Genomic DNA, 22,927 nt, shown 5'->3' on the forward strand with positions numbered 1-22,927 from the left:
GATAACCTTGATCCTGGCACCAGGGAAGCAACACACCATTCTGATTTCTTGCTGACGACTGCAGAAACGTCTGTCTGTGCCTCGGACTAGAGAGTTCCTTATAAGAACATAAGAAGTGGAGCAGGAATAGCCATCTGGCCCTTCAAGCCTGCTTCACCATTCAATAAAACTATTACTGATCTTTTCATGGACTCAGTTCCACTTACCCATGTTTTTATTATACCCCTTAACTTCTTTATTGTTCAAAAATATCTATCTTAGCTTTAAAAATGCTTACTGAAGTAGTGTCAGCTACTTCACTGGGCAGCGAATTCTACTGATTTACAACATTCTGGGTGAATAAATTCCTTCTTAATTCAGTCCTAAATCTGCTCCCCGTAATTTTGAGGCTATGCCTTCTTGTCCTAGTTTCACCCACCAGTGGAAACATCCTCTCTACTTCTATCTTGTCTATTCCCTTCATAATTTTACATGTTTCTATAAGATACCCAACACCCCCATCTTCCAAATTCCAATGAATATAATCCCAATCTACTCAGTCTCTCTTCATAAGCCAAACCCCTCAACTCCGGAATCAACCTAGTGAACCTCTTCTGCACCCCCTCTAGTGCCAGTTCATGCTTTCTCAAATAAGGAGACCAAAACTGCATACCACCACCCTGTTGCCTCTACATTCTTCCATGATCTGTTGACCTATTTGTTCTTCTACCTCATGCTCACTGTTGGGAGGCCTGTAGTCCAGCCCCAACAATGTAACTGCACCCTTTCTATTCCTCAGCTCTACCCATAATGCCTCACTGTTCAAGCCTTCCATAGTGTCCTCCTTTAGCACAGTCGCGATATCATCCCTGACAGGCAATGCAACTCCTCTCCTGCTTTTACTTCCCTCCCTGTCCTGTCCTGTCTGAAGCATCTATATCCCGGAACATTTAGTTGCCAATCATGCCCTTCCATCAACCAAGTCTCTGTGATCGCAATAACGTCATACTCCCAGGCACTAATTCAAGTCCTACGTTTGCCTGCCTTACCCACCATACTCCTTGCATTAAAGCATATGTACTTCAGACCACCAATTACTTTGCATTCATCTGCTCTCTGCCTAATCTTCCTCTTGGTAATGCGAACTTCATGATCCTTTCCCTTACAGTCTCTAGTTTCCATCTCATTGTCTACTAGTCTGCTCTTCTGGTTCCCAGCCTCCTATCACATTAGTTTAAACCCTCCCCAACAGCAGTAGCAAACACCCCCCAAGGACTTAAGTCCCAGTCTGGTTCAGGTGTAGACCATCCAATTTGTAATAGTCCCACCTTCCCCAGAACCGGTCCCAATGTCCCACAAATCTGAACACCTCTTTCCTACACCATCCCTCAAGCCACATGTTCATCCTGCCTGTACTTTCATTTCTACCCTGGCTACTACGTGGCACTGGTTGCAATCCTGAGATCACTACCTTTGGGGTCCTCCTCTTTAACTTCTCTCCTAACTCCCTGAAGTCTGCTTTCAGGACCTCATCTCATTTTTTTTACTTATATCGTTGGTGCCTATATGCACCACGATAACTGGCTGTTCACCCTCTCCTTTCAGAATGCTCTGCTGATCGGTGACATCCCTGACCTGAGCACCTGGGAGGCAACATACCATCCGAGAGTCTTGTTTCCAGCCACAGTACCGCATATCTACTCCCCTACATTAGAATCCCCTATGACTATGGCCCTAAGAGTCTTTTTCTTGACCTTCTGAACAGCAGAGCCCGCCACGGAGGGAGATGATTGCAGGGAACACCTGCACTGCCTTCCTACTCTTCCTCTGCCTTTTGGTTACCCATTCACTGTTTCCCTCAGCAATTCTAACCTGTGGTGTGACCAATTCACTTAATGTGGTATCCACGATCTCCTTAGCATTGCAGATGCTCCATAGTTAGTCCATCCACAACTCCAGAGCTGTCATATGGTCAAACAAGAGCTGCAGCTGGACATACTTCTTGCAAGTGTAAGAGTCAGTGATGTCAGCCACATCCTTGAGCTCCCACATCAAGTACGAGGAACATGCCACGTGTCTGAGGTCTCTTGCCATTGTAAGCCTTAGCTTTAACTCAATTAACTAATACCAAAAAATACACTTAAATATGTAAAAGTCAAATAAAACCTTCTTTTTCTTCTTCTTTTGATTCTTCTGATTTTCTTTCTGATTCTTAACCCTCAGATCTTTGGGCACAAGGGCAGGACATCCCATGAGGTACTGGGATCCAGAGTATAGGATTTGCTTTCTGCTGCCACTCTGCCTCATCAATAAAGCTTTTAGACTTGAAGTGTGATGCAGCTTGATGGATAAGTTGCTGCCATTTTGATCCTTTGGTAGCAAGCCCCTCCCAGTCATTAATATCATGAAGTGCCGCATCACTTCAAGGAGACTTTCAGAGTGCCTCTGTTGTGCTTTCTTCATCTTTCCCTAAAAATACTAGCCACGCGAGATTAGAAAATAGGATCTGGTATGGAAGATGCTTTTTAGGTATCTGGACACAGTAGAGACCACTGTAGTTGATTTTGTAAAATTTTGTCTAAAAGCTTTAACAGATGACTTCAAGGGTCAAGAAAAGTTTCTCTCTCATACGTTCACTGTTACATATTCTAGGTCTCACTGCAGGACAGGTGGGTGACAACAATTGCTCTGCATGCTAGGTTGAAATTCCTAATTCTTTGCAGACCAAGACTGATTGGGAAAATCATGTTAGCAGGGAATTTCAGAATTATCAAGACACAAACCTTGTGTTTTGTTTTGGTGAATTATTCTGATGAAGCTTATTCTCAAGCTGAAATGAGTCAACTTTTAATGTCTCACTCAACATTTCCCAGCTGGTTAGCTGCTATGGAAACACAAAATAAAGTCCACAATATTTTCCCTATTTAAACATTGAAATCGGTTGAGGGAAAACACTGGAAAGACTGGTTTCATATCACAGTCTGATGAGAGAGAGGTCACAGGTTGAGGATAACATCAGATGAATAGTTTCACCCCTGAGGCTGGCAGGAGTGGTGCAGAGTTGGCGAAAACTCTGGAAGATCTGGCTTCACCCCTGAAGCTGTGCAGATGAGGAAAATACTGAGAGGGAAACAAACCAAAAGAACTGCAGAGGTAAGAAATCAGAAATGAAAACAGAAAATGATAGAAATACCCAGGTCTGTCAGCACCTATGGAGAGAAAGCAGAGTTTACATTTCAGGTCCAATGGGTCACATTAACTCGTTTTTTCAGTCCAAAAAACACTGGGAGGGCTGGAAGCTGCAGAGTTGGAGGAAAGGCTGGTTTGAAATTAGGCTGCAGAGTTGGAGAGTACACTGGAAAGACTGGCTTCACGACTGAGCCTGCAGAGTTGGAGAACACTGAAAACAGGTTCACTTCACCTGTGACCCAGCGGCTCCAGTCCTGAAGCCTGGGCGAGACAGGAGTTGCGGGAATGCGCAGGCGTGGGTGCGTGCGTGCGGACGCTCGAGCCGAAACGGTTTGAACGTCGCCTGCGCCTGCGCATGCGCAGGAAGTTGTCGCCAACTCATTGGAGAAGGCAATGGAGAAATACCAGAAGATGAAGGTGGTGGGAAGGGGAGCTTTTGGGTGAGATTGTTGTGCGGATTCCGGGTAGTTTCCCAGCCTGAATTGACGGCTTTTGGAGTTAAGAAGTGGCCGCGGGTTACAGCTTTCTGTCTTGGCTGGCTTCCTGAGAATGATCCGCAATCAAATCGTGAAATAATGACCTGTGGAATTTAGCATGAGTTCAGTAATCGAAATTGGAATAAACAGTGCATAGCATCGCTTATGGTGATCCTGAAACTGCAAATAGACATTTTAAAGGAAAGTAACGCTGGTTCACTTATGTTCTTTACGTAAAGAAATCTGCCATCCTTAACCATATCAATGTCTTAAATTGCTCTCTGATGTAGCCTAGTAAGCTTACCACCACTTCTGAAGGCACAATTTGGGATGGGATATAACTGGACTTGCCAGTGATGTCTGTAATCCCATGAATGGGGCAAAATATTTTTCATCTTGTGGATGCATTGTATTTGCAGAGCACTTTTTGTTTACAATACTGGACATTGCATAGTTCTTTGCAGTCAATGGGGTGCCTTGAAGTACAGTTCCTGTTATATAAGAGACATAACAGCCAATTTGCACACAGTGAGCTCTCACGAACAGCAATGTGAGGATGATCTTATAGTATGAATTTTACTGTTGTCTGAGGGATAAAAGTTGGCCAGGATTTTGGGGAGAACATTCCTGCTCTTTTTTGGAGATAATGTCATGGGATTACAGAATAGGTAGATGGGATCTTGGTTTAATGGCTCATTCCAAAGTCAGTACCTTTGCCAGAACAGTACTTAAAAGCTAAATACTGTGGATGGTGGAAATTTGAAATGAAGACAAAGTGTTGGAGGAAGCTTGAGGAACAGCACCTCAATTTCACTTTTAGCACTTCACAGCTTCTCACTATTAACTCCTAAAACTTCAGAACATGACTACTGTCCTCTGTTTTTCTTATATTCCCCACCTACCCCCCAGTGGTGTCTTGTTTGTGTCTTGTTGACTTTGCTGCACATTTACACCTGCTTTACATCTCTACTTTCCTTTGTCACCATTAGCACTTCCTTTATTTTTTGCTTGGACACTCACAATCTGGCAGCATCTGTGGAGAGAGGAACAGAGTTAATGTTTCGAATCCAGTGTGACTCTTCTTCAGAACACCTGTTGTGTTTCGCCAGTTTTTTTTATGTTGGTTTCAGATTTCCAGCATCAAGTAGAAACAGGATTTTGCTTTTGTTCTCCTTATAAACTGTTCCATTCACTCCTCCTCCTCTGTTAGCAGGAGAAAATCCACTATTTTCTAACCCCTTCAGTTCTGAAGAAGAGTTGTTGAACTTGAAACATCAATTCTGTTTCTGTCTTCATAGATACTGTTAAAATCACACAACACCAGGTTATCTTTGAACATGTTTATTTGGAAGTACTAGCTTTCGGACTGCTACTCCTTCATCAGGTAGCTATTGCCAGACTTCCTGATTTTACTCCATCAGTACAGTGATGGAATATCAGCCTTGATTTTTATGTTTACTCCCTGGAGTGGGCTTTCAATCTGGAGCTTTGACTCAGAGACTACTACATGGGAATGGTAATACAGAAAGAACGAGGAAATTTAAACTGTGATATTGGAAATTGTGTTGCAGATTGTTCAAGGACTTGAGAAAGAAATGTTGATCCTTATGTTGGTCTGTGTTCAATGGGCTAGTACAGATGGGGAAGAGCTTCAGTCCTCTTCAGGCTAGTTCTATTTAAATGTTAACACAGCTCTTTTGGATACAGTGGGTTTGTTGTATGTTTCCTGTACATTGTGTTCTCACCTGTTGTTCCAACAAGCAGCAATCACTTTGCATACTCATAATCATAGAACCACCCAACAAGAAATCCTATTCAAACCACATTTATCAATGATCTTTTGACTGATGTTGCTCTGTCATTATTATATTCTGAAAGATTGCTTTTTGCCAGTTCAGCGTGAAATAATGCATGAAATGTTAACATGTATCTCTTCATGGAATCTCTAATGTACTGAGCACCTTTAGCTTTTTTTCATTTTGTGTTTTTGATGTTTGACTGCAGCCATTTATTGCCACTTCTTGTTTCTAGAAAAAATCTCAAGAATGCACCTTGGGAGTACCTTTGCCCATATTATTGATGAGCAGAGAGAGGGAGTGCCATACTTCCAATGCTACTGAATATTAATCCCAAGTATCCCAAGAGTATTCTGGTGATGTAGGTTCAAATTCCATCACAACAGATGATGAAATACGAATATAATTAATAAAATCTATAAATATAAGTTGTCTAATGGTGATCATTGGATGATTGTTGATTGTCGTAAAAACCCATCTGGTTTGCTCATGCCCTTTAGGGGAAGGAAATCTTCCATCCTAATGTTGTCTGCTCTTTCTATGACTCCAGATCCTCAGCAAGTGGTTAGTTTTTAACCATTCTTTGAAAGCAAGTCAATCAATTATATTTTAACTGCTACAAAATCTGATAAAAAGAGTTGAACTGAATGGAAAAGCAGGCAGTGATGCAAAATTAGAGAGCCAAATGATGTTGTCTGTAAGGTATGAGTCTGTGAGGTGTCCCAGCCACTGCTATCACTGTTTCTGGATACAAACTGTCAGACCAGACATTTTGTCCACTGCAGATGATAGCACAGTGGTAAACAGTCAGGAAGCCCTAGGAGTCCTCAATAATGACACCACTGGATCTTGTGGCATTTCATGGCATCAGGTAAAATATGGGCAAGATTACCGCCTACTTCACTCCCTTCGGCTGATTAATTAGTAATCAGTGATCCCCTGGGTTGAATACAATTTGAAGGATGCACTGAGGGAGGCAAAGTCTCAGAATGCATTGTGTTTGGGGATGTGGATGGTGAATTCTGGATGGAATGCACTTTGGATTCAAATGTTCATTCCCAAAAATGACTTGGTAGTACTCCAATATTGAGCTGGCTAAGTCCTAAGGGCAAAACTGTTTACTGAGCCAATGACAGGTGGTAAGGGAACCAAGAAGGGGGAAGACATATTTGACCACAGCCTAACCAATCTATCTGTAGCAGATACATCTGTCTATGTCATCAGTAGGAGTGACCACCTAACAGTCCTTGTGAAGACAAAGCCCCAACTTTGCATACTTCCCATCATGTTGTATGGTACCACTTTGGTGCTCAATGGGGTAGATTTCGTAAAGATCTAGGAATTCAAGACAGGACATCATGAAGCGCAGTGGTTCATTAACAGTAGCAGGAGAATTGTACTGAAACACAATCTGTTAGCATATGGCCTGGCTTATCCCATACTCTGCGATTACCATCAAGCCAGGGATTCAATGAAGAGTGCAGGAGGGCATGCCAAGAACATTACAAAGCAAACTTAATAATGAGGTGGCAACCTGGTGAAGTTACAACCAGGGCAAGGACAGGAATACTGGACCCATTCTGGTCTTGGCCTGGGCCCCCAACCTGAGCACAGTGCACCCTTAGGATTTGGAGCTCAGTTATTGGGCCTTGAGAACTCCCTGCCTTGGGTTCTGACTACAGCACAAGATGACTAACATGTCAAGCAGTGGAAGTAGCACGTAATATACAGGGCCACGAAATCCCACAACAAATGGATCTGACCTAAGTTCTTCAGTCCAGCTTCATCAAGTCACGAATGATGGTGGATAGTTTAATAATCTTCAGGAGGAGGACGCTCTACAAATATTTCCATTCTTCATATGGGAGAAGTCTACAACATCAGTGTAAAAGCCAAGACTGAAGCATGTGCAACCATCTCCAACCAGAAGTGTTGAGTGGATGATCCATCTTTGGTCTCCTGCAGTCACCAGCATCACATATGCCAATCTTTAACCAAGTTGATTCATTCCTCGTAATTTCAGGAAATTGCTCAGAGTATTGAATACTGAAAAGGTTATGGTGAGTAACAAGTTGAATAATAGTAATTAAGATCTGTGTTCAGGAACTAGCTGTGCCTTTAGCCACACTGTTCCAGAAAGCTATAATGCTGGCATCCATCTAGCAATGTGGAAAACTTCCCAAGTATGCCCTGCCTACAAAAAGCAGGACAAAGCCAACTTAACCAAAAATCATTTCATCCATCAACAGCAAAGTAATGGAAGGTGACAGTGCTATCAAGTGTCATTTAATCAACAATAACCAGTTCACTGACTCTCAGTTTGGATTCTGCCAGGCACATGCATCTTCTGACCTCATTGTTACTTCATTTCAAATGTAGACAAAAGGGAGGCTTACTGTTCTTGACATTAAGGTGGAATTTGACTGAGTGTAGCATTAGGGAGCCCCAGCAAAATGGAGCCAATGGGAATTGGGAGAAAACACTCCACTGTTTGGAATCCTATCTAGCACAAAGGAACATGGTAGTGTTGCTGGGGGCCATTATCTTAATCATAGGAATAGCAAGAGCAATAGACTCTCAAAGTGGGGTCCTAGACCCAAACTTTTAGGCTGCTTCATCAATGACTTTCCCTCCATTGTAAGAGGTGGAGATGCTCACTGATGATTTCGCTGTATTCAACATCATTTGTGATTCCTCAATGCTTGATCGGTGATTGTCCAATTGTAGCAAGATGTGCACAATATCCAGGCTTGCATTACATAAGTTGCAAGAAACATTCATGCCAACCAAGTACCAGGTAATAACTATCTCCAACAAGAGAGAATGCCTCATGACATTCCATAACATTACCATGCTGAATTCTCCATTATACAACTTTGTACCAGTCACATGCATACTATGGAAATGGGCAGTTCAGAGATTCAAATTTCTGCAACGAATAACTCATCTCTTGACTCCTAAAGCCTGTCCACCATCTACAAGACACAAGTCAGAAACATCGTGGAATGCTGTCCATGTGTCTGGGAGGTTGCAGCTCCAACAACACGTAAAGCTCAACACAATTGGCACCTCCTTCAACATTCACCAATAACACAGTGAAAACAGGATGTACTATCTACAAGGAGCAACACTTCAACTCACCAAAAATCCTTTGATGGCATCATCCAAACCTGCAACCTTTGCCACCTAGAAAGAGAAGGCCAGAGATGCAAAGGAATGCAATCATCAGCAAATTCCTCTCCAAGCCATGCCCGGATTATCCTGCCTTTGAACTAAATAGCTGTTCCTTCACTGTCATGGGGCTAAAATCTAGGAGCTCTTTCTATAATAGCACATGTCCATATATCCCATGGATTAAAGTGGCTCAATAAGGCAGGTCACCACCACCTTCCCAGAGGCAGTTATGCATGGGCAATAACGTTGACCTAGCTAGCAATGTCCTCATCCCATGAATGAATTAAAAAAGAACTAATTTAGCTGAATTGGATTTAACCTTGTGTTAAAGTAATTTATTGGAAATTTTTTAACAATTCAGTATTGGGTTACGTTTGTATTTCAGTCAAACCAGAACAGAATGGCACTCTACGCTTGGGCTTTTATAGTGTCAGGCCATTGAAATCTGAATCGCTGATTGAAAGTTCATATAAAAAAAACTGAAGTTGATTTTCTAAAAGTTCACATCAGGGTAATCTAGACACAGGAGTCAACATAGTTCAGATATCTGATAGCATGAGGTGCTTAATCCTATGACACAGATTGCTTTTTGACTTGAAAGAGCCCTTTTGCAACCTCAGGATTATACCTCAGCAATTTTGAAGTATAGTTACAGTTCTGTGGTTAGGTGCGGTTTACCAGCAGTAAACCTACACTAACATTTAGAAAAGATAATCTATGTTAATGTTGGTTTAGGGATGAATATTGGCCAGGACAGCAAACTTGCAGCTTGTCAAGTAGTCTAATGGGATCTTTTGCATCTGCCTGAGCAGACAGATATGCCCTCAGTTTATATACTGCTCTGAAAATCGATATCCCTTGCAACACAGCACACTTAACAATGCACAATCTAATAGTGGCATTCAAACTGTCATGCCTCACTGGGATAGCTCCACTATTCCTCGAGTCATCACAGCAGTTGAAGATTTTTAAAAATTCAGAGTACCAAAGGCTGAAAAAAAGTTCCCTAATTTACCTGTCTTTTAGAGCCAAGTTGACTGAAAGCATGGATCAGATTTCTGTACTTAACTTATATCACTGTACATTATATATCAGTTTTCTTTTAGTTTGCTTATCTGATGTTGGTGTTGTAGGCGAGGTCAGAATTTATTACCAATTCTTAATTGCCCAGAAGAGCAGTTAAGAATCAACATCATTGCTATGTCTAGATTAGAGTGGTGCTGGAAAAGCACAGCAGGTCAGGCAGCATCCGAGGAGCAGGAAAATCGGATTAGAGCAGTAGTGGGATTTTAACTTATGTCCCAGTACATCAGAAGCAGAAAGGACATTTGGATGGTTTTTTACAAGATTCAGTAATAGATTCATGGCCACCATTATTGGGACTAGCTTGGTGATCCGGATTTATTAATTCAGTTCAAGATCCCCCAGCTGTCATAGTGAGATTTGAACCCACTCAGTGCAAGCATCAGCTAGGGTCTCTGGACTACGAGTCTAGTTACATGCCTTCTGTGCCGCCATCTCTCTTTGTTGTAACAAGTTGCACCTTTTGAATCAGGTGTAAGCAGATTTTTAACAGTGTGCAAAGTTCATAATTATTGTTGAAAAGTGTTCCTGACCCTTAAACTGTTATGTTGTAGAATGTCAGTTTTTTTTCATAACAATATTATGATGTTAAAGGTGTAATTTAAAAAAAAAGTTTGTCATGAAATTTCAGCTACCTTAATCTCCTGTATGCCCCAATCATTCTTTCACTCTATGTAAAATGTAGTTAAAACTCAAAGGTGTCATTACAATTTTTGCTTCTTGGTTTTCTGATTGAGAATATTTCTTATAATTACCTGTTTGATGTTATCAAGCTTGATGCTTGGAGAGCTCCTTGAATTGGCTGTTATTCAAACTAACATTGGGAAAGGAAAAATTCACTTCACAGAGACTGCTAGATGTTTTGAGATCTCTTTCTTTAAGGTCAATGGTGAGCACTGTTACTTTGCTGACTGAAATCTGGGTTTAATATGCTAAAATAATAATCTGCATATTGGTGTGGCACTACAACAATACACTTTTTCAGGAAACTTTCGGCCTAAGGCCATGGATCATTTATAGTGTGCAAATTCAGGAAATCTGACCCATGTAACTCTGACAACTCATTTATATTCCCAGTGTTTATTACATCAACCAATTTTAAATTGTGGCGATGGAGAATTCGAAAGGACTTTTCTTAACCCTGATTCCACATTAATGGGTACTTTCTAAGTCTGGGCACTAAGTGCAAGAGCCTGATGTTTGATTTATGTTTATAATTTATATTGTATAAAATGGAAAAAGTAATTTAGATTTTAAAGTTGAAGTTTTTTCACTGCTGTGGTGAACAATGCATGATTTTCCATCTATTCACTGTAGTGAGCAATAGAGCAGAAAACCTTAGTCTCAATGGCTGGTGAGACACAATGGTATTCAGCACGTGTTGTTGGTTTATAGCATTGGTGGCTTTGAAATTGGAAGGGCAAAGGGCACACTGCATTTAATGTTATGTGCACTTGTCCATTTATATGTTTTTTTTAGTATTGTCCATCTGTGTTTGCGGAAGGCTGACCAAAAACTGGTGATCCTCAAACAAATTCCCGTCGAACAGATGACTAAAGATGAGAGACTGGCTGCTCAGAATGAATGCCAAGTGCTGAAACTCCTCAACCATCCAAACATAATTGAATACTATGAAAACTTCCTGGAGGACAAGGCACTAATGATAGCCATGGAATACGCGCCAGGTATATAAGGATTGATAAGGTGAAATTATTATTGAGTAGTGCCTTCTCAGCTTGTATGATTTAGTTGTGATGCCTCATTTATTTGAGTTGCCTGCTAATAGTCAAAGTCTAGGATTACATACCGGTGGTGGCAAGGGATTGGTGCAGAAGTATAATATTCAACTCTTTTATAGCCTTTTGCGTCTTGCAGTTAGATCATGATCAATCATTACCTCAACTCCATCTACTACTTTGGTTCCATATCTTATTTTTCTACTAAAATCTTACCTATATGTTTCTTTGCTTTAGAAAGCTTGTCTCGATGCTCAGCTTTAAGGTAATCCCATTGAACCATTGTGAAGGAGGTTTAGTTTAACCTTACAACCAATAGATCTATTAAACAATAGGGCACATTTGAAGGTCAGCATCAGCAAAGCATTTACTAGATGTGTGATTCAAATGTTACGCTTGTGATTTCCTTGCATTGATGTTCACTGGTACCCCAGTAAAGCCTGCAGAGACCAATGATGTAAAAACAACACATAGGCGAACTTAAAGCACAGCTCATCCAATTGAACTCGGTGAAAAGCAAAATATTGCAGATGTTCAAAAACAGAAAATGCTGGACAAACTCAGGTGAGGCAGCATCTGTGGAGAGAGAAGTAGAGTTGATGTTTGTCTATGACCTTTCATCAGAATTGGATATTGATTAATAAAATGAAAGTAACTGATATTAATCAGCTGCATTGTGATGACCAGGTCAGATTTATTAAAAGTGTTCTGCACTTGCTAAATAATATACTATGTTGAGAGTGGGGTGCTGGAAAAGAACAGCAGGTCAGGCAGCATCCGAGGAGCAGGAGAATAAACATTTTGGGTAACAGCCCTTCATCAGTGTGTTGCTTCTCCTGCTCCTCGGATGCTGCCTGACCTGCTGAACTTTGCCAGCACCCCACTCTCAATTCTGATCTCCAGCTTCTGCACTCCTCACTTTCTCCTAAATAATATACTGTGGTTAGGCTGGATAGATGCAGTGGATTGGAACACTGCCCTTTTATCTTTTGTTATTTTATTTGAATCTATTGCTTCCTGTCTCTAAGTGGTCTACATGAGCTAGTGTGTGAGATTTGCGCAATTTGTCAAGATTTAAATGCAACCAGCATGTAAGAAGTAGGAAGTTTGCCATATTTGGAACTGGTTGTTTGGGGATGATGGAATGGAAGGCAAAAGTGTAAAGTTCAATAGTCCATTAAAGAGATACATGGAGAAGGGAAGTATTGAGTATCCATTTACAGTACTGGCACAATTGTCACAAAATGGTTTCACTTAGCAGGAACACTACAGTGAAGGTATAATTGTAGGCAGAGCCAGAGCCTGATCTAGCACCTGGTTGAGACTTGTGGAAGAAAGAATTCTCAGCCCACCTCACTTCAGAGTTAGGTAGAGTCTCAATCTGGTTTTACACATTGCAGGGGGACAAAGTTTGTGAGAAGATTTGTAGCTCGGGTGCTCGTTGTTGTGGTTCTGTTCGCCGAGCTGGGAATTTGTGTTGCAGACATTTCGTCCCCTGTCTAGGTGACATCCTCAGTGCTTGGGAGCCTCCTGTGAAGTGCTTCTGTGATGTTTCCTCCTGCGTTTATAGTGATTTGTATCTGCCGCTTCCGGTTGTCAGTTCCAGCAGACAGCTGGAACATCACAGAAGCGCTTCACAGGACGCTCCCAAGCACTGAGGATGTCACCTAGACAGGGGACGAAACGTCTGCAACACAAATTCCCAGCTCGGCGAACAGAACCACAACATTGCAGGGGGAAGTAATAACAACCGAATGCAACTTTTAAATTTGCAGTGTAGATGTACTGCCTATAGTGCAAATTCACCCATAACTAAGAGAAAGCTAACTAAAGAAAATGCTTTGTAAACCATCCTAGAGTACGGAAATATCCTTGTTGAACTTGATGTCTTGAGAGTTATTGTTAGTCATTCACTCGTGTTTTTTGATTTCAGGAGGTACTTTGGCTGACTATATCCAGAAACGCAACTCCCTGTTAGATGAAGAGACCATCTTGCACTTCTTTGTACAGATCCTTTTGGCCCTCCATCACGTGCATAACAAGCTTATTTTGCACCGTGATCTGAAAACACAGAATATCCTACTTGATAAGTATCAAATGATAGTGAAGATCGGTGATTTTGGTATCTCGAAGATTCTAAGCAGCAAAAGTAAAGCCTACACAGTAAGATTACCTTTTTGGGTCATCACCAACAATAACTTATAATTATATAGCATCTTTTACTGCGCTGTAATATTCTACTTCTATGTTCTTGTTGCTCATAAGGGGGAGAAAAAGCTGGATAGTATGGCGATGACCAAAATCAAAGTGTTTGAGGAGACTTTTGGAATTGGTGAGGTAAAAAACATGTTCAGGCAGTGGTTTGTAGACTATCGAGTTCAAAAATGCTACACCACCAAAAATGCTACGCTTCTGTGATGTTTCCAGCTGTCTGCTGGAACTGACAACCGGAAGCGGCAGATACAAATCACTATAAATGCCGGAGGAAACATCACCGAATGCAATTAAGGTTAGAGTTGGAAAGCCAAAGGCCATTGCCATTTAGTGGTTGAAGGAGATTTGAAATTAAGAGGCAACAGGTAAATGAGAATGGATTTATTCTAGAAAGGTATTGAAGGTTGGTAAGGACAGAAGTGATAGAGGTACCAGATTAAGTGTATGTGAAATGGAAGTGTTGATGAACAAATATTGATTGATTCAGAATTTCAATTACTTATTTAGACATGTTCTAAAAACTATTTTTGATGAGATCGACAAACTGGGAGGCTGCGTGAGACTAAGCATGGAACACAAATGCCATCGATGCTGTATTTAAGAGGCTTTTCAATTTGGAAAGCATCTTGTGGCGTATCTCTGCTCTCACAGCCAAGAAAACGAATTCAACAAGATGTTATACTTTTTTTCAAAAGTGTACTCTATTCATGAAATTTATAAAGTAATGTTTCCACATATGTGGCATCACTTCATTGAAAGATCAGCATTTCTTGCCCAACCCTAATTTCCCAGAGTGCAGTTAAGGCAAGTATATTGTGTTGGTCTGGAGTCACATGTTGGCCAGACCAGGTTAGGATGGCACATCTCCTTCCTTGAAGGTCATTTGTGAACGAGATAAGTCTTTCTGATAATCAAAAGTGGTCTCTTGGTTAACCTCAGGCTAACCTTCTTTTATTTCGGATTTTTATTTGGATTCAAATTTAAATCTGATTTGGTAGAAATCAAGCCCATGTCTCAGCACATTAGCTTGGGGTTCTGGATTATTAGTCTAGTGATGTTCCCAGCAGACCACTGTTTCCCCACTTCATAACAGTTCAAAAGTAACGGTATATGAAATGTGAAACAGAACAGTTCTTTTCAGTATAGTACAGTATTGGGCCCTCTAAAGTCCTAATTACATATACAATTACAGCTTTTTAAGATTTTTATTCATTATTTTCTGGGATATATGTGTTACTCACTAAGCCAGCATTTGTTGCCCATTACCTTTTTAGAAGGTTATAGTTGACATTGTTGTAAAAGTTGATCATATGCTCTCGAGGTAACATCATTAATACTTTTCAGAGGGCTAGTTTTCCCCACTAAGTGGAATGAGTTAGATGTTCTGCAGTGAGTAACTTACCTCTGACTCCCCAAACCAGTCCACCATATACAAGGCACATGTCAGGAGTGTGAGGGAATGTTGCCTGTTGATTGCAGCTTGAACAACATTCAAGGAAGCTTGACACAATTCAGAACAAAGCAGCCCACTTGATTGGCAGCACATCCGCAAAGATTCAGTGCCTCCACCATCGACACTTGGTAGCAACAGTGTGACCAGTCTACTGTGCACAGCAGCAACTCACCAAAGCTCTTTCAGCAAGATCTTCCAATCCCATTTTTATCATCCAGAAGAACATGGGCAAGCAGATACATGAGAATGGCACCACTTGCAAGTTCGGCTCCAAACCACTCATCATCCTGACTTGGAAATATATCGCTGTTCCTTCACTCTCGCAGGGCCAACATCTTAAACCTGCACTCCCTTACCACATTATGGGTCTAGCTGCAGTAAATAGTCTGCAGTGGTTCAAGAAGACAGGTCACTACCACCATCTCAAGGGTAGTAAGGATGGGCAATAAGTGCAGGCACAGTCAGTAATGCATGCATTCCTTAACGAATAAAACTCAGTCAGCAGCAAACATCTGCATTCTGACTAAACTTAAAATCTCATCCTTTCAAATTTCAAGTTGCTGCATGGCATTACTTGTTTCAATATCTTATTATCACCTCCATCTCTAAACCCTTCACTTACCTTATTTGCTTTTTGAGCATCCCTCTGGTTTTAGTTGCTCCACCATTTAAGTTGTGCCTTCAGCTGCCTGTACCGCAGTGTCTGGAATCCTCTCCCAAAATCTCTCCAAGTCTCTATCTCTCATTCTTTCTTTAAGATGTTTCTTTGACCAAGCTTTTGCATTATCATATCTTATATGGATGAGCATCTAATTTTTCTTAACAATGTTTTGTGAAGTTTCTTGGTACATTTTGATATGTTAAAGGTGCTGTATAACTATAAGATCTTGATTCATAGAAGTTTTTAAATTATTTAAAATGATGACTTCTCTGTCACATAGTTGAAACATATTTCATCACCTTCTACAAAATATCTTCTTCTAAACATCCTGATTATTTTAAATGTATGCTCTCTGCCTTTCAATAAGCTGTTTTCTGCTTTTTGTGTTTGAGTTGAAGCCATTAACTGAACTAACACAAGGTCACCATTTGCTCTTTGAATCTATAGAGATCCTGATCCAATTGTAATGGTTGACAGGTTCTCTTTGCTGTTGGCAAAGTTTAATAATTGACCGAGCTTGTATTTAGAAAGCCTTTGAAATGCAGCACCTTTTCTTTGCTTTAGAACATGCAGACTGCCAAGACTTCAGTCGTGCCAAAATGATTTTGTGTACAAGCCAAAATAAGCACTTTATCCTTGAATTGAAACTGATTTATTCTCGAGCAAAATAGTCTGGATGCTAGAAGTGTGAAATAGAACAGAAAGTGATGGAAAAACTTAACAAATCTGACACTTTCTGTGGAGAGAATGAAAGACTTAATGGGCTACATTCTACGGGTAGTTCACAGGCAGGTAGACCTATAAATTAAGGCGCTGTGATATCAGTGCCTACTCATTACATATTCACGTTCCTTAGTGTGAAATCCAGTTCAACATTTCTGATTTGTGACTTATTATCAGAATTTATTCAGATGTCCTGGGGAGTGTTGCTGACAAAATGGAATCACAGGTAGATCGGATAGTGAAGAATGCGTTTGGCATGCTTTCCTTTATTGGTCAGAGCATTGAGTATAGGCGTTGGGAGGTCATGTTGGGAGGACATTGGTTAAGTCACTTTTGGAATATTGTGTGCAATTGTGGTCTCCCTCCTCTTGGAAGGATGTTGTGAAACTTGAAAGGGTTTAGAAAAGATTTACTAGGTTGTTGCCAGGGTTGAAGGGTTTGAGCTAGGCTAAATGGGCTGGTGCTGTTTTCCCTGGAATGTCGGAGGCTGAGGGGTAACCTTATAGAAGTTTATAAAATCATGAGGGGCATGGATAGGGTAAACAAACAATGTATTTTCCCTCAGTTGGAGAAGTCCAGAACTAGGGGGCATAGGTTTAAAGTGAGAGGGGAAAGATTTAAAAGGGACCTGAGGAGCAACATTTTCACACAGAGTGATGTGTGTATGGAATGAGCTGCCAGAGAAAGTGGTGGAGGGTGGTACAATTACAACATTTAAAAAGGCAGTGGGATGGGTTTATGAATAGGAAAGGTTTAGAGGAATATGGGCCAAATACTGGCAAATGGGACTAAATTTATCAAGGATATTTGATCGGCATGGATGAGTTGGACCAAAGAGTCTGTTTCCACGCTGTATATCTCTATGACTCTATGAATCAGCATAAAGAAAGTTTCCATATAATGGGTACAAGAGGACACTCTCAAACTAATGCTAAAAGTATGTGTAATTACAATGGTTTGGTTTAGTTTACTTCATGTCAGTCACCAGTATTATTATGGACAATTGGTAAACTTTTGCGTTTGTGTTCACAATTGCATTTAATTCTGATCACCACATTACAGGAAGGATGTGGATGGTTTGGAGAGGATACAGAAGAGGTTTGGCAGAATGCTGCTTGGATTAGAGGGTATGAGCTATAGAGAAGCTAGAAAAACTCAAGTTGTTTTCCCTGGAGCAGTGGAGGTCCAGGGGAGACTTAATAAAAGTCTATAAGATTATGAGTTGCATCGGTAGAGTTGATGGTCAGAAGTTTTATCCTCTCCACCCTGCCCAGAGCTGAAATATTTAAAACTGCATTTAAGGTTAGAGGGTGAAAGTTCAAAGAGGAAGGCTGAGGGGTCACCTTATCGAGGTTTATAAAATCATGAAAGGCATTGATAGGGTAAAGAGACAAGGTCTTTTCCCCCGGGAGGGGGAGTCCAAAATGAGACGGCATAGGTTTATGATGCGAGGGGGATGACTTAAAGGGAATATAAGGGGCAAATCTTTCGGAATGATGTGAGTATGGAATGAGCTGCAGAGGAAGTGTTGGAGGCTGGTACAATTACAACATTTAAAAAGGCAGGGGGATGGGTATATGAATGGGAAGTGTTTATAGGGATATGGGCCAAGTGCTGGCAAACGGAACTAAAGTAATTTAGGATATCTGGTTGGCTTGGATGAGTTGGACCGAAATGTTTGTTTTCGTGCTGTACATCTCTCTGTCTCTGTGTTAATCATCTCTTGTTTTGTATGGCACTTTGGTATACCAAATAAAGTACATAGGTATGTAGGCCTAGGTATATAGGCCATTTAGCACATTAAGCTGACCCTGTCATTCAATATGACTATGGATAATCAAACACTTTCTGTTCAGTTTGCTTTAGAAGTTTACTTCAGTCATTGTTACCATTGACTTACAAGAAATAATAACGGGTCAGTATGACTGATCTTTAATGCATGCATGGCTGAGGAGCTTGTTTATGGGGGAAGGATTCACATTTTTGGATCATTGGAATCTCTTTTGGGGTAGAAGTGACCTGTACAAGAAGGATGGATTGCAACTAAATTGGAATGGGACTAATATACTGGCAGGCAGATAGGCTAGAGCTGTTTAGGTGGATTTAAACTAGTAAGGTGGCGGGGTGGGACCCAGGGAGATAGTGAGGAAAGAGATCAATCTGAGCCTGGTACAGTTGAGAACAGAAGCGAGTCAAATAGTCAGGGCAGGCAGGGACAAGGTAGGACTAATAAATTAAGCTGCATTTATTTCAATGCAAGGGACCTAACAGCGAAGGCAGATGACCTCAGGGCATGGTTAGGAACATGGGTCTGGGATATCATAGCAGTTATAGAAACATGACTGAGGGATGGGCAGGTCTGGCAGCCTAATGTTCCAGGATACAAATACTACAGGAAGGATAGAAAGGGAGGCAAGAGAGGAGGGGGGGGGGGGTTGCATTTTTGATAAGGGATAGCATTATAGCTGTGCTGAGGGAGGATATTTCCGGTAATACATCCAGGGAAGTTATTTGGGTGGAACTGAGAAATAAGAAAGGGATGATCACCTTATTGGGATTGTATTATAGACCCCCTAATAGTCAGAGGGAAATTGAGAAACAAATGTGTAAGGAGATCTCCGCTGTCTGTAAGAAAAATAGGGTGGTTATGGTAGGGGATTTTAACTTTCCAGACATAAATTGGGACTGCCATAGTGTTAAGGGTTTAGATGGAGAGGAATTTGTTAAGTGTGTACAAGACAATTTTCTGCTTCAGTATGTGGATGTACCTACTAGAGAAGATGCAAAACCTGAATTACTCTTGGGAAATAAGGCAGGGCAGGTGACTGAGGTGTCAGTGGGGGAGCACTTTGGGGCCAGCGACCATAATTCTATTAGATTTAAAATAGTGATGGAAAAGGATAGACCACATCTAAAAGTTAAAATTCTAAATTGGAGAAAGGCCAATTTTGACGGTATTAGGCAAGAACTTTCAAAAACTGATTGGGTGCAGATGTTCGCAGGTAAAGGGATGGCTGGAAAATGGGAAGCTTTCAGAGATGAGATAACGCGAATCCAGAGAAAGTATATTCCTGTTAGGGTGAAAGGAAAGGCTGGTAGGTATAGGGAATACTGGATGACTAAAGAAATTGAGAGTTTGATTAAGAAAAAGAAGGAAGCATATGTAAGGTATAGACAGGATAGATCAAGTGAATCCTTAGAGTGTAAAGGAAGTAGGAGTATACTTAAGAGGGAAATCAGGAGGGCAAAAAGGGGACATGAGACAGCTTTGGCAAATAGAATTAAGGAGAACCCAAAGAGATTTTACAAATACGTTAAGATAAAAGGGTAACTAGGGAGAGAATAGGGCCCCTCAAAGATCAGCAAGGCAGCCTTTGTGTGGAGCCGCAGAAAATGGGGGAGATACTAAATGAGTATTTTGCATCAGTATTTACTGTGGAAAAGGATATGGAAGATATAGACTGTAGGGAAATAGATGGTGACATCTTGCAAAATGTCCATATTACAGAGGAGGAAGTGCTGGATGTCTTGAAACGAATAAAGGTGGATAAATCCCCAGGACCTGATCAGGTGTACCCAACAACTCTATTGGAAGCTAGAGAAGTGACTTCTGGGCCTCTTGCTGAGATAATTGTATCATCAATAGTCATAGGTGAGATGCCTGAAGACTGGAGGTTGGCTAACATGGTGCCACTGTTAAAGAAGGGCGGTAAGGACAAGCCAGGGAACTATAGACCAGTGAGCCTGATGTCGGTGGTGGGCAAGTTGTTGGAGGGAATCCTGAGGGACAGGGTGTACATGTATTTGGAAAGGCAAGGACTGATTAAGGATAGTCAACATGGTTTTGTGCATGGGAAATCATGTCTCACAAATTTAATTGAGTTTTTTGAGGAAGTAACAGAGATGATTGAGGGCAGAGCAGTAGAGTTGATCTATATGGACTTCTGTAAGGCGTTCGACAAGGTTCTCTCTGGGAGACTGATGAGCAAGATTAGATCTCACGGAATACAAGGAGAACTAGCCATTTGGATACAGAACTGGCTGGAAGGTAGAAGACAGAGGGTGGTGGTGGAGGGTTGTTTTTCAGACTCGAGGCCTGTGACCAGTGGAGTGCCACAAGGATCGGTGCTGGGTCCTCTACTTTTTGTCATTTACATAAATGATTTGGATGCGAGCGTAAGAGGTACAGTTAGTAAGTTTGCAGATGACACCAAAATTGGAGGTGTAGTGGACAGCGAAGAGGGTTACCTCAGATTACAATAGGAGCTTGTCCAGATGGGCCAATGGGCTGAGAAGTGGCAGATGGAGTTTAATTCCGATAAATGCGAGGTGCTGCATTTTGGGAAAGCAAATCTTAGCAGGACTTATACACTTAACGGTAGAGTGCTAGGGAGTGTTGCTGAACAGAGACCTTGGAGTGTAGGTTCATAGCTCCTTGAAAGTGGAGTCACAGGTAGATAGGATAGTGAAGAAGGCATTTGGTATGCTTTATTGGTCAGAGTATTGAGTACAGGAGTTGGGAGGTCATGTTGCAGCTGTACAGGACATTGTTTAGGCCACTATTGGAATATTGTTCTGGTCTCCTTCCTATCAGAAAGATGTTGTGAAACTTGAAAGGGTTCAGAAAAGATTTACAAGGATGTTGCCAGGGTTGGAGGATTTGAGCTATAGGGAGATGCTGAACAGGCTGGGGCTGTTTTCCCTGGAGTGTTGGAGGCTACGGGGTGATCTTATAGAGGTTTACATAATTATGAGGGGCATGGTTAGGGTAAATAGGCAAAGTCTTTTCCCTGGGGTCGGGGAGTCCAGAACTAGAGGGCATAGGTTTAGGGTGAGAGAGGAAAGATTAGATTAGATTAGATTAGATTAGATTACATTACATTACAGTGTGGAAACAGGCCCTTCGGCCCAACAAGTCCACACCGACCCGCCGAAGCGCAACCCACCCATACCCCTACATTTACCCCTTACCTAACACTACGGGCAATTTAGCATGGCCAATTCACCTGACCTGCACATCTTTGGACTGTGGGAGGAAACCGGAGCAGACACGGGGAGAACGTGCAAACTCCACACAGTCAGTCGCCTGAGGCGGGAATTGAACCCAGGTCTCTGGCACTGTGAGGCAGCAGTGCTAACCACTGTGCCACCATGCCGCCCGTAAAGATATAAAAGAGACCTATGGGGCAACTTTTTCACGCAGAGTGTGGTACGTGTATGGAATGAGCTGCCAGAGGAAGTGGTGGAGGCTGGTACAATTGCAACATTTAAGAGGAACTTGGATGGGTATATGAATAGGAAGGGTTTGGAGGGATATGGGCCGGGTGCTGGCAGGTGGGACTAGATTGGGTTGGGATATCTGGTCGGCATGGACGGGTTGGACCGAAGGGTCTGTTTCCATGCTGTGCATCTCTATGACTCTTCATTGGTACCCAAGAGGTCTGTTTGCTACTGTACGTTTTTACATTTTAGTTCAGGTTTTAGGAGCTAGATGTTGGTGCACTAGCTCCCAGTATTAACATTATACGTTCTGCTTTCTTTGGGCTCATGGTAACCATCTAGCTATAGGCTTGTGAATCTATTGTGGGTTAATGAAAACAAATTTATCATATTAATGGGTTGGGTACAATTGTATTGAATTGTGCCCTCTGTCTCTAAAGAAGAGGCGAGTTGCTCTAAATTATTTTGATTTACTAATCAAACCTATTTCTTGTGGCCTATTTAATGATGAAAATGTTGATTTAAATGAAGTCAGTGTTGTTGTTTTATAGGTGGTGGGAACTCCATGTTACATCTCTCCGGAACTGTGTGAAGGAAAACCATATAACCAGAAGAGTGATATCTGGGCACTGGGCTGTGTACTATATGAGCTGGCCAGTTTGAAGAGAGCCTTTGAAGCTGCTGTAAGAAACCAAAGCTTTTTATGAACAGAATTAAATTTTATGATATAATCCTACTACAGAATGGGTTTTATTTCACATGGTGAAACCTCCTGATCAGATCATTACCTGAATCTTTGATTTCAGTGTTCCATAGCAAAAATTGATTAGTCAAAATACACATACAAAATTTGATGTCCTCTATATTGTAAGATTTGCAGTGTATTTACAATATAATGCAGAATTAAACCTTTTAAAGAGATTAGACTAAACAAGCTGGTTATTCAATAAAAAGTAAACGGTTGCAGACTCCCTTGTCTTTGTATTGGAGGTTGCAGTTAGAGGATGGATTCAGTACATGATGAATCATGTACCATTGCTCTTGTTCCATTCGTTTTTTTTTAACTATGATATATATTTAACATGCTTTGAATTACAATAGGAAGGAAGAATGGTTGTATAAGATAAGGATAATTTTATGTTCCAGTATAGGGAATGAAGTTGCTACATTGTCGGGTAATTCTGGTGGATTGTCGATATTGAGCCAAGCATCTAGTTAAATTC

General features: G+C 41.2%; 1 protein-coding gene across 8 annotated transcripts in view; it reads left to right on the top strand.

Annotated features, from left to right (window-relative positions):
* Positions 1 to 22,927, top strand: part of nek8 (NIMA-related kinase 8) — a 176,432-nt gene that overhangs the window by 50,771 nt on the left and 102,734 nt on the right. For 4 of the 8 annotated variants that reach the window (XR_006315785.2, XR_006315786.2, XR_006315787.2 and 1 more), the window contains exons 1-4: positions 3,520 to 3,608; positions 11,177 to 11,382; positions 13,367 to 13,596; positions 22,256 to 22,387. Coding sequence is in view for 1 of the 8 variants with exons in the window: in XM_043718394.2 (XP_043574329.1) it covers positions 3,562 to 3,608; positions 11,177 to 11,382; positions 13,367 to 13,596; positions 22,256 to 22,387 (615 nt within the window). In the remaining 7 variants the exon portion in view is untranslated. The other 4 variants (XR_015752332.1, XR_015752331.1, XR_015752333.1 and 1 more) reach the window with 3 other exon arrangements.

This window comes from Chiloscyllium plagiosum, unplaced genomic scaffold, assembly GCF_037043375.1.
Source record: "Chiloscyllium plagiosum isolate Xiang-an unplaced genomic scaffold, Cpla_swu_hap1 HiC_scaffold_31, whole genome shotgun sequence".
In the NCBI taxonomy this organism is placed as follows: Eukaryota; Metazoa; Chordata; class Chondrichthyes; order Orectolobiformes; family Hemiscylliidae; genus Chiloscyllium; species Chiloscyllium plagiosum.